The 12,063-nt window shown below is 41.5% G+C and overlaps 2 protein-coding genes across 2 annotated transcripts; both read left to right on the top strand.

The window, feature by feature from the left end:
- Window positions 1–166: 166 nt before the first annotated feature.
- Window positions 167–1,923, top strand: s100a11 (S100 calcium binding protein A11). Its single transcript, XM_005740651.2, has 3 exons — window positions 167–261; window positions 352–486; window positions 1,592–1,923. The coding sequence occupies exons 1-3, from the start codon at window positions 196–198 to the stop codon at window positions 1,724–1,726; spliced, it is 336 nt and encodes a 111-aa protein (XP_005740708.2). The 5' UTR covers window positions 167–195; the 3' UTR covers window positions 1,727–1,923.
- Window positions 1,924–3,275: 1,352 nt separating this feature from the next.
- s100u (S100 calcium binding protein U) lies at window positions 3,276–10,267 on the top strand. Its single transcript, XM_005740650.1, has 3 exons — window positions 3,276–3,548; window positions 6,101–6,233; window positions 6,564–10,267. Exons 2-3 carry the CDS (start codon window positions 6,114–6,116, stop codon window positions 7,071–7,073), a joined length of 630 nt encoding a protein of 209 aa, XP_005740707.1. The 5' UTR covers window positions 3,276–3,548; window positions 6,101–6,113; the 3' UTR covers window positions 7,074–10,267.
- Window positions 10,268–12,063: the final 1,796 nt, after the last annotated feature.

Genomic DNA, 12,063 nt, shown 5'->3' with positions numbered 1-12,063 from the left:
TGTGTGTGTGTGTGTGTGTGTGTGTGTGTGTGTGTGTGTGTGTGTGTGTGCTTTGTTTTGACATCTGTCTCCAGAGAAGTGGAATCAGGCAGATAAGGGCAGCCTGCTGGCTGGGGGAGAAGTGGGAACGGTTTAATGTTTTCCGCTGATGTTTGCATCAGTCGTGAAGATGAAGCGTATATATTTGGAGAGGTGATGGTCACAGTCAAGGGACAAGGTTCTCGGTACTTATTGCGACACACCGCACTGCAGACACAGAAAGTAAGACGGATGCTTTTTTCTTTCCTACTGCATCTCTTTTTTTAAGCTCTGGTGTGAGAAATACATTCACTCTACTTGTTTATTTCGCAGGTCATCATGGAAGCTGCTATCTCAACCCTTGTCACCCAGTTCAAGACATATGCTGGGAAAGACGGATCCTCCAGCACCCTGAGTAAGGATGAGTTCCAACACCTGGTGGCTTCTCAGCTGCCCAACTATGTCAAGGTGCGACTCTTAAGTTGTTCTTCCTCTTTTCCTTGTTATTTGTGTCCCTGAGCAGCCTACACACAGATATTAAAGAAACTGTAACTGTGGCATTGATCTGTTTGGCAAATGCACATTTTTTTCTACTCTGAGCATTCACCCAAACATACATGCACCTTTCTATACTTAAGCACCTTGTATGACATTCACACGCGCACACACATTCACACTGCACGCATCGAGGTCAACATATTACCGAAGGATACTTCGACATGCAAGCTGGAGTAACCAGAGATTGAACCACCAACGCTCCGATTGGTAGACGACCCGCGCTACCTCCTGAACCACCACAACCACCCCAGCGTTTGGAGCCGTGTCGCTCTTTGTTGTTCCACTGGTAGGGCTGTATCTCCACTGGTATTTAAGTAGCAAATCAGTTTTTGGCACCAGACATTTTTAAAGATGCTGAGCACTGAGGACAAATATTAAGATTACGCCCTTGGCAGGCAATCAGAAAAATCCTCCCTCATCATGTTGTATCACGTGTACTCTATACAACACGATACACACTTTGCATGTAAAAATTCAACACTTGTGTGTTTTTTACTTCACTTAATGTGTTTCTCTGATTCTGATAATAACATTTTATACAAAATCACCATCTGCGTGAGGTAATGTCTGAATTTGTATTTACAGTGGAATTGAAAAATTGTCAATACATTTATTTGATTATAACAAAATTATTAATTGATCAAACCGTGGTCAGCTGATTCTTGTAAGGAGTGTAATCTTGTAATTTGTGATTGTATCGGTGTGAAAGTGGAATGAAATTAATTATAAACTGTACACTATCAAGAAAAACACTTCTGCTGCATATATAATGTAGTAATTTAATGTGTTTTATAGCCCAATGGCCATAGTAACTTACAGGGCTTGAGCTCTTTTCATAGCTGTTTTCCCCATGATCAAGAAACGTTGTGAGTGTGCCTACAAATGCTTTTCGGGTGTTTTTGTTACTTCATTCAACCATTAGGTGGCAGGACAGTGTTTCAAAGTAGATGATACTGCATCTGAGATCATTATATTGTATTGATCCTGAACTGTTCTTTGTGATCACCCTCTGCAGAATGCCAGTGATCCCGCTGTCATCGACCAGCTCATGGGCTCACTGGATGAAAACAACGACGGGGAGCTGACTTTCTCCGAGTTCTGGCAGCTGATCGGAAAACTGGCGAGCAAGCAGGGAGGCTTCAGTCAGTAGAGCTCGTCGCTTTCTGTCAATCGAGACTGAAAGTGAGCTGATTGTGCAACGCCAATCGTCTCAGTTTATGCTTTTGAGTTCAAGACCGTTTGAATTCTTTTGTCACCCTGCTGGTGCCACTCTTCAGTTAACCATTTGTTGAATACAGAAAACTATGAATTAAAGACTTGATTGTCTTAAACCACCAACAACAACCAGCACTGCCTCCTGTCATTCATTCACTATATTATATGATGTCCAGCCACCCACATTGTATTACAACCCTGATTTAGGGGGCTGTAATCCAGTATGCATTACCACTATTACAACTACACCATCCAGACAATATCTTGTTGCATAGTGCTTTATAATACCTGTACAAAGCTGCTTGTCCAAGCATTAAGCAGGGATGATGTTAAAGCATAGCTTAGCCTTTGCTGTCCATCAGTGTGGCCTCAGTAGTCTGCAAAATCATTCTATTATATTTTGCTTGTGCAGTTTAATTGCAATGTGCCTCTTCAGCTGGCAGTTCTTAGTGTTACGGTCACTTTGTATTAATTCCAATGTCTAGACAGAGTTATGTGTGTTGGCGAGCTCCCCAGCTGTTTTATAGCCTATAGGCCTGTTTTAATTTTGCCAGAGAGACACAAGGAGGTTATGCTAACTGATTTGGAGAACAATGATCTTTAACTGATTAATAAATGTGACCTTTGTATCCAAGTTACACAGATTGAGGTGCCAGTGTGGGAGGAATGATGCAATGAGTCATCAACTCCAAAGTGATAGACAAAATGAAGTTGGAACACACAAATGAATTGTCTGTATGACCAACTCCCTTTGGTTTGAAGTCCAGAGCGTTACCAGATAGCATTAATGTGAAGGCTTCTTTAGAACTTATCAGCACAGAGCGGGGGATATTTAGTAAGAGATAATCTGTGGCATAAATTCAAAATTTCAAAGTCTCAAAAGCTCTTTCGGGGATCTGCTTTACCTCTTCAACCATATTTGCCACCCACATTAGCTTTCCTGCAGTATGTTCAGTAGAGTCCTTCGCCTCACCCTCACATTTCCAAAGTGTCAGCAGGAAAAAAAGACAGGCCATTATTTTCAGCCTAATATAAGTTTTATCCTATTCTGTTAGTTTAAAAGAGTTAAAAAGTATTTATTTATTTATTACATTTTTATTTCCGTCAAAGAAAGTGGGTGCGTAAAATTGAGCCAATTTGTGTGTTATTCATTGTTTCAATGTTTACTTGCTATCTGGGAGACGTACAGATGTGTGTCTGTTTTACTTAAGACACATCCTCCCGCAAAATTTTGCAAGATTCTGGCGTATCGCTATGCTTTTTCTTTACTTTTAGTGAGTGAAATACTTTGGGAAACGCCTGAGCTGTGTGCAGATGAAGTAATCCCACCCGCCCTGTCTCCTCGTCCCAGCAGATGAAGCCGCTCCAAGCCACAAGCCTGCCTAGTTGGCGTGAAACTGAACAAATCACACATGACGTGAAACAGCTGGCTCGAGAGCCAAAGATAATTCCAATAAAAACCGAGTATAAGTGTTTTGATACACTTTCACTCCCTTTTCACGAAAGTTGGGGTCGCGCTCTTGCACATTCCCAATTCTCCGCTCTCTCTCTCTTCCAGGTACACGCCCTCTGACTTGTGAAGGGGGAAAAGTTTTAAGGACAGGAAAAAAAAAACCCTAAATCACGGAAGAGATTCTGCAGTCCTACTAGTTTGGCAAGTTCTCTGGGCGCAAAGCAGCGTAGAAAGGTGGAGAAGAGGGCAGAAACTCAAATTTGCGCACATTTGTATACTTCTCTTGTCCCGCAGGCTGTAAACGGTGAGTTAAAAGGGTATTTTTTGGCTTATTTTAGTAATCTCCTCCGTGTATGCAGCTTATTTGCTCATCGGGTTTTTTTTGCCACGTTTCGATAAACTCTCGCAAGAGCCATCCCATGAAATTTGGCCGCTGTCTGACTGCGGGACGGTTTCAATGACTCGACTCTACCGAAGTTTTGAGTTCACGTTGCACTTCCATAAAAAAAAAAGTAAATCATTATAGTTAGTGGCTGTTTTGCTTTCATGTGCGTTTACATTTTAGCTTTTGCAAACTGTGTGGGGTTGAAGCAGGAGCTCCTTTTCTTGGAAAATATATTTGATATGATTAAGGCAGATGCCGACCATTTTGCCAAATGCCTATAAAAAATTAAAGTAACTCTGAGTGACAGTATTGGGCTTTAACGTGACACATCAACCAGGCATCCGGGTCGCGCGTAAAAATGCATTTTTGAGCGATTTTTGGTGGCGGTTTTTACACCTTTGCGCACAATATGCTTTTAATCGAGAGGCCCGTGAAGGCGGCAGTTTGTCTTGCTGAGTGGAGTTTTGTATAGCTGTGTCTGTCACTTGTGACAATTTTATTTGTTTTGGCTTAAACATTTAAAACTAGTCTACTTGTGGTATTTGGGATGAGTCCTGGAAAAAAGCGTCATGCTTGTGGACGATGTGGATTCAACATTGTCTGAGTTTTCTGTATTTGCAAACTTGGAAGAAAGACAATGACTGCGCGCTGTATTTTACAGCCACAACCTAACTTGTTCCTCTCTCAATATTTAATGCCACACTAGCGGTAGTATTGTCATTACTCTGCGCACCTACCGTATCGCATTCGCCCGTTTGGAAACGCAATACTCAATCCTCTCTGGGTTCTGAAGGGAAATGGGAAACCTCTGGTTGTAGGCCTGTATATTTAATTATTTGCGCAGTAGTTTTGGGGCCTTTAAGGCAAATAGCGGGGATTAATGTGCCTTCTCTCCCGAGTCCAACAAGGTGAAGCTCTGACGTGGGATATTTGTTTAAAATCGTGCGCGCTTTTAGAAGCTATTCAAGCAATACTGACTTACGGCAGGTCGTAGGTAAACAATGAATGTGAGAAATGAAAGAAATGTCAGGCTGTAAATAGAAGAAATGTATTTTGAGTAGGACGCAGTTAAGGCTCTTGTGCATTCAGGCTGTGGAGGGTGTGTCACCAGCGGAGGAAGAAGTCCCCTAAAGTTCCTAAAAGGCCCGAGTTTGTTTGTTTTAGCATAACAAGAAATTAACAGTCGATTTCTTCATCCATAGCTGGGCAGTTTAAAACTGGTGAAACTAACTTTCCTTGAAAATACTTACGCGCACACACACACACGCTTGTTTGTAACTTTATTAGGCCACTATTGTTCAGTGACAGCTGTTTTGACGATCAGAGATGTGCTCACTCGCCTGCATGCAAACGTGTGGTTATATTGTGCGCTCTGTTGTGGCACAACAAGGTCAGACAGATACAGAGCAGTAGGTCAGCTGCAAGTGTTAGATTTAAAACACTCTATGGTGTCAAAGCCTGCTGCTATTTAACATATGCTTAGACTAACACTAGCACCATAAACTTCAGGTGGGTGTTGTAAAGTGCACAGACTTTAGTAACTAATGATGTTAATTTTCTCCATGACAGCTTCCTTGTTGAAACAAAGAACAGTTTGTTTCTGTTTTGTACTTTGCGCTGCTACATTTGAATTCTGAAGTTGACATGCAAGATGTTTGCCTTAAACATATCTTCTCTCTGCGTTGGGGCAGACTAACTCGGAACTGGCCTGTAAATTCCTGTCTTAAGTGATTTCAACTGGCAGCGATGAATGGAATTTCTGCGAACATGTGTCACCTATTGGCATGTTAAACTTGGGGAAATGCCTGTAGACTATATGAATGAGTTTGTAAAGATCTAAGGTCCTGATAGTCTCTCTGTCAGACTCCAAACATCTGCAAAGGTTTTAATGTATAGGAATTGGCTGCTGATGTGTAATGAAAGAGTGATAATCCACAGCAGGCCTAATTGTCCCATTTGGTAGCGTGAAAGGGGGTAACAGAGTGAAAACAAGAAAGAGACAGTAGCAGGTAAGAGAGAGGCAAGTACAGCTGGCAAGGTAGCAAAAGCAAGACAGAATGAGGGAGAGGGGGAGCGGGAGAGAAGCGCAAACAGGGACTAGGTAATCCCTTAGGTAATCTGAAGCCCAGTCCCCTCGGTAGCTTCAGTAGATCAGATGACCTATCAAAGATCAGAACTTCCATTGTGTGTTACAGCTTGTCTCTCAATCAGACTCCCTCTCACCCTCTCCACTTATCTCACGTCACCATCCCTCCCTTATTGGAACTCAAGGCTCAACACCTGAAACAAAAGGACGCGCATGGAAATGAGGAGATCCTCTGTTTCATTTTCCACTGCATGTGCCTGTTACTGCAACACACTTGAACCACACTGTCTCCATGCAACTTCCCTCAAACAGCACGCAACAGTGATTATTACTATCTATGTATCTATCTATCTATGATCATTGTTTTTATCTCTCCCTTTTTTAGAGAGAGAGAAGTCATGGAGAGTGCCATTCAGACCATGGTGAAGGTCTTCCTGAAGTCGTCCAAAGGAAGGGAAAGTCTAGGGAAGAAAGAATTCCAAAACCTTGTCTCATCCCAGCTGGGAAACATCCTCACGGTTAGGAAATCTTTGTTGAAATCTCAGAATTGTTGCTTATATTTGGATTATGTAATCATCTTCCACAAAAGCAGACAATGGTGTTGTGTTAGCCCTGGCCAGCCTTAACCTGTCCAGATTTTTGAAATGTTAACTGTGAACAAATGTTGCTGTAATATACAGCCAGTACATGGGAAAAGTGATCCGGTATGATGAAATGACACGGATCAACATTATAATGTAAACGGAGCTACTGATAGAGGGCCATTTACTAATCATGTATGGTGATATGACCAGTAAGAGGTGAGGTAGAGTTACTAATCATCATAATTGTATGTGCCTACTATTCAGGGCACAGACAGCAAAGAAGCGATAGACAACATGGGCAAGGGGCTGGATAGCGACCAAGATGGCAAGGTTGGCTTTGAGGAGTTCATGAAGCTAGTCGGCTATGTGGCCTGCTCGCTGAGTGAGCAACGTTCGCTCGCCAAAGAGGAACCTGCACAGAATTCTGCATCTGCACAAGTGGCACAAAGCGTCCCCAACAAGGACGATCAGAAGCCCAACGCGAACGAGGAAGCGAAGCCCGAGGCGAACGAAGAGGCAAAGCCAGCAGCAAGTGCTGAAGTGAAGGTAGAAGCAAACGCAGACGCAAAGGTAGAAGCAAAGGCAGAGGGGCAGACGCAGCCGGAGGCAGCAAAGGAAGCAGCTGTGTCTGCCACAGCTGCAAAAGCAGGAGAAGCGGCTGTAAAAGCGGAGGAAAACGTGGAGGAAACGGTAAAGGTGGGGGAAACTGCAGACAAGCTCCCCGCTGCTGTGAAGGAAGATGTGGAAAAGAAGACAGAGGAGGCGACCTCATAGGGGACAATTCATCCTTCACAACAAAAAGAGAAAAGAAATCACACTACACACATTCAAAACACTACACAAAGCACAGCCTTATCAATGTTAAAACGAATCGAAAAGCCACTAATGATTTTTTTTTATGTTTCAAACACAGAACTTTGAAATAAAGCAATATTGGGAAAAGTTAAAACACTACAAGACCAGCTCTAAAAAAATAACAAGATATTCCTTTTTATAAGATAATAACTGTCAGTTTATTGCTTTGTACTACTAGTTACCACTATGTTCTTATGTACAGCATGTGCATCCCACTATATAGCACATTTACCTCATTATGATAATATACTATGATAGCATGCAGACGTACGCTATCCTGTGCATGCCGTGTCCCTGTGAAAACCTTGCTGCACACGTGACCAACGCACCACTGCCAACAAGACCTTTAGCTTAAACCCAAACCTGTGCTTCCTGCACAGTTGTGCCATGCAGTCCTTTGGGTCCTTGATAAAACAGAAGTAAATTACATCTTAAAGGAATAGTTTGACATTTTAGGAAATATGCTTTTGAGATTAATAGCCAAAAATTCCTATACATTAGATAGCTTTGATTTGGCTAAAAATAACAACACGAAACATCTGCCAGCATCCCTAAAGATAAGAAATAACATTTTACAACAACTTTTTTCTTTAATAAGTTGTTCGCATCTTTTTAGAACAAAATACATTGATCATATCTGTTATTTAGTGCTAAAAGAGGGTAGCTGTTTTCCTCTTTAACTATAATTGATTTTCCATACAGACCCTAGGGTGCTATTTTTCTTCTCTTCCAACTCTTTAAAGTGTATTTCTGAATGTGTCAAAGTGTTCCTGCATTAGGTGCATGAAAATCTGACAGTATATTTTTACTAACATTCTCGTGCTATATTTCTGATTGAGCATGACAATAAACAGAAGTGTTTTGCTGATGCTTTGCATTACTTCAGCTTGTCTTAACTGTGGTATTGGCCTCCTTTAAACCTCCTTCTTCTTCTTCTTCTTCTTTCTCTTTCAAGTCTGCTTCACGGGCTCACTGTGCTGCAAAAGTTAACTTCATCTGGTGTCTGCAGCGTATTCTCGTCACTTTTAGTCTGCCATAAATTAGGAACTGGAAGATCAGGTGTGACCTTTGGCTAAATAATTAAGGTTCAGGGTTGGAATCCACACCAAAGGGCCATTAAGTGGCCAAAGGGGAGCCCAGATGAGCCTCATATGAGTGGGCTGGTCACTAGAGGGGCAGGTCAGAAAAGACGCTCTTGTAACCTAAGTTGAAGAGAAGAACATGATAACTAAAAGCCAAGAAGTCAAGCAGCCTTAACAGGTGTCACTTTTTAAAACTTAGTGCCTGTATTATGTGTATTTGAGACAGCAGGTCCTGCCTATTTAACCCTTAGGTGTTGGGCGGTTCATTATCAGGAGTGATCACTGGCAGCACAGGACAGAGGAGGAGTGACAAGCAGAAACTTGACCTCTGTTTTGGAGGCTTTCCTTATAGTTGTTCATTGTCGTGGGTGTTTTTTTTTGTTTGGTTGTTTTGTTTTGTTTTGGGGTTGTTGTTTTTTTGCTGGTTTAGGCACCGTTTGTTCATCCCTATGTGTTTGTCTGTCAGTCACACTCTCATTCTGTTTAAAGACCCCGTTTGACCTGCAACTGGATCCTTGGGCATTAGGCATTGGGAAACTACTGGATTAGGCATTTGATGGGTAACACACCCTGGGACACAAACAATTACATGAAAGTAATCCCGGGCTCCAGTGAACCTGCCTATCAGACGAGGTGGTAGTGTCAAAGGTATCATTGTCAGAGGTTGTGCTTTTTTTTTTTTAAGCAAAAAAAAAAAGAAGAAGAAAAAAAGAATACTGAGCCATCAATGTGTGAGCTTCTGCAAAAGGCTAATAATGACATGTTGCATGCTTTTGGAAACTTATTACCATTTTATTACCATTATTGTGGCCATTATTTAAGTTCTACATGGCCTCTTTATAATTAACTATTAAGCCTATACATAACTCTTATCTGGACCACTATGGAGATAAACTTGAAAGTGTACTTCTTTGTCACATTATATGCAATTTGTTAATTACAATTTAATGATTTGCAAATTGTTTCATCATCAATAATGCACCCATGAAAACAAAAAGGTTTGTGTTGCAGGCCTGCTGTGTTGCAGGTCTGTGAGACCAGCTGCAAAGTGCTTCAGGCACACACATTTTGGGCAGCGGACCAAATGTGTACCTTATGTACTGTTAGAGCACCTGGCACCGCAAACCGCTCAACAGCAACACGGGCAAGATAAATAAGCCTTGAGTCATGTGACCGCCATGGCTCACTGCGACACTCCCATTGTAAATAACCTCATTTACACACTCTGCTCAGACTTTATACTCACAGTATGCTACGTTTCCCGCCGCAGTTATTATTAACACACTTACTGAACAATCGGGGCTTTTTACACTACGTTATGATTTCTTTTAATAAAATACGTATAATTTTTATACTGCAAATACATTCTGGTACTTCCTATGACTAATAGAACCATCATCTCTTAAATTGCTGTAATCAGCTTCCTGTTTAACTTGCACTAACAGCAGATGCCGTGTTTTTGAAGTGAGCATACCTGGGTTGCACATCATCTAACAAAGGTAATATTTGAATCTCTGCGATGATGACCTATGAGAGCTGCAGCCTCTTTCAGAGAGCTTAAACTGTTTGCAATGGCAGTGTTATTATTCTGTCCCTTAGTGCAAACCCCACCCAGCTTTAACTCATGTAGATTAAAAACATGCTGGAACTGAGCACAGCAGATTTGCAGTTGGGATTGTTTGCCGTCGTGTTTTCGTTGCGACACAATGAATCTCATTCATTCTGAGATACAGAAGATGAAGATAACAGCATGCGTTAAGAATCTCCAAAGTGATACACGTACGAGTGTACGAACGTGTGAGTCATAATGTTTGTGATTACGGGGCCGTTCCCAGGGAACTGTGCAGGCTTTTATCACTGTGCATTAATGCAGTCCTGCCAAGTACAGCAGTTGGACTTATTCAGGTCCACTGACCTGTACAGTAAACTTTATTATGCTGATTTTGTAACTTCATATGTAACGCTGTATCGTTTTGGATAATTTTATGTAAAGTGTAATGGCTAACATTGAATAAACTGTGACAATAACAAGTTTTTGTAGATTGTTCAATTAAAAATCCTGGTGTCGGTTTTAAGGTTTTTACAAATCAGGATGTAAAATACCTGAAAGTCAGTGACGTAGAAGCTCATCTGACTGATGATGCACCACAACTTACAGGTTAACATAATCTGTGAAGTAAAGAAAGTAAATTCATCACTGCATGGGTGTTTTGCACAAGTGTGGCCATGAGATTGAGCACAATTTGGATGAAGATCCATAAAGTACAAGAAGCTGAAATTCTGTTGAATAGTTAAAGGGTAACATGAGCTAAAAATCTATCTATCCATTTTCTATCATTTAATGGTAGTGGTCAGTAAAAGTATTCTAATACAACCTCAGATGAAAAGCAGCACATGACAGATTACACAGTTTCATCATTTATTCAAAAGAAATTAAGCCAAAATGCAGAATCAGTGAGAAAAACTAAATACACCCTTACTGCTTCCAAAGAAATTAAGAAGGAAAGTGTTGGCAGAGTGCCATGAAGGAAAGACATGAGCAATGATCTTAAAGAAACATTTGTTGCTGCCCTTCAATCTCAGAAGGCGGTACTTTGCCATTCCCAAACAGGTTTTTGTCCATCATTCTACTGTGAGAAAGATAGGTGGAAAGACAGTTGTCAATTGTTCCAGGAATGGGCAGCCCAGCAAATTCACCCAAAGGACAGACCATGCAACGCTTAGAGACTCTGCAAAACACCCAAGAGCTGCACTGGAGACTCTACAGGTTTCAGTTAGCATGTTAAATGTTAGAAATTAGAAAAGACTAAAAAAAGCGTGGTGTTTTGGAAGAGGTTCCAAGAAAAAACTTTTAAAATGAACATTGCAGCAGAGCTTAGACTTGCAAAATTGCATCTGAACAAATCCCAAGGCTTCCGAAACAGCCTTGGACAGACGAGACCAAAATGGAGATGTTTAGCCATGAAGCACACCTCATATCAACTCTCCTGCACGGTGGTGGAGGGGTGATGATTTAGGCTTGTTTGGCAGGTGCAGGACCTGAGCAACTTGCAGTCATTAATTTCATCATGAACATGAACACTAGAGTGAAATGTGAGGCCATCTGTCTGACGGCAAAAGCTTAACCCAAACTGGGTCATTCAACAAGCACAGCAGCAAATCTACAACAGAATGGCTGAAAAGAAAAGAATGAAGATTCTGCAATGGACAGATCAAAGTCCCAACCTCAAACTGATTGAAATGTTGCGGCAGGACCTTAAAAGAGCCGTGTGTAAATGAATGCTGGCAAACCTCAATGAACCGAAGCAACGCTGACAAGAAGAAAAATTCCTCTGATAAAGTTATAAAGAAAACGAGTGCTTCAAGTTATTGCTGCTAAAGGCAGGTTATATAAGCTAATGAATCATAGGGTGTACTTAATTTTTTACACACTGCCTCTGCATTTTGATTTAGTCTTAAATATATTACAGTGTAATATATCACACGCTGTTCATCTGAGGCTGTTTTTAGATAAATTCCTTTTCATGACTGTATGCATATGTGATGAAGAAAGGAGGGGAGCTGAACACCTGCGCAGAGAGAGATAGATGTAAAGGAAACTGAAGTAGTATACGTAAGTGGGTGAAGGAGTTGGGGGTTGGGTGGGGGGGGGGGTTAAGGAGGAGGAGAAGGGAGAGGTATTGGTGAGGTTTATGCCACTGGCCAACACTCTCCACATCAGTCTGTTCCTCAGCTCTGTCCCCTGCACCTCTTCAAAGACAAAGGAGGCCCTCCATCAGTACTCAGGTAAGACGGATAGCTTGGATTTTGGACTTTCTCCTCTGTAT

Source organism: Pundamilia nyererei, unplaced genomic scaffold (assembly GCF_000239375.1).
Source record: "Pundamilia nyererei isolate P.nyererei 1_Seehausen unplaced genomic scaffold, PunNye1.0 scaffold00102, whole genome shotgun sequence".
In the NCBI taxonomy this organism is placed as follows: Eukaryota; Metazoa; Chordata; class Actinopteri; order Cichliformes; family Cichlidae; genus Pundamilia; species Pundamilia nyererei.
The sequence above is the reverse complement of the archived record's forward strand: the minus strand, read 5'-3'. Positions and strand labels throughout refer to the sequence as shown.

Excerpts from the sequence above, each read along its gene's own strand:
- s100a11 (XM_005740651.2), top strand. The coding sequence starts at position 196 with ATGGTCACAGTCAAGGGACAAGGTTCTCGGTACTTATTGCGACACACC. Across the intron at positions 262-351 it reads CCGCACTGCAGACACAGAAA|GTCATCATGGAAGCTGCTAT; the intron begins GTAAGACGGATG and ends TTTATTTCGCAG. Across the intron at positions 487-1,591 it reads AGCTGCCCAACTATGTCAAG|AATGCCAGTGATCCCGCTGT; the intron begins GTGCGACTCTTA and ends CACCCTCTGCAG.
- s100u (XM_005740650.1), top strand. The coding sequence starts at position 6,114 with ATGGAGAGTGCCATTCAGACCATGGTGAAGGTCTTCCTGAAGTCGTCC. Across the intron at positions 6,234-6,563 it reads AGCTGGGAAACATCCTCACG|GGCACAGACAGCAAAGAAGC; the intron begins GTTAGGAAATCT and ends CCTACTATTCAG.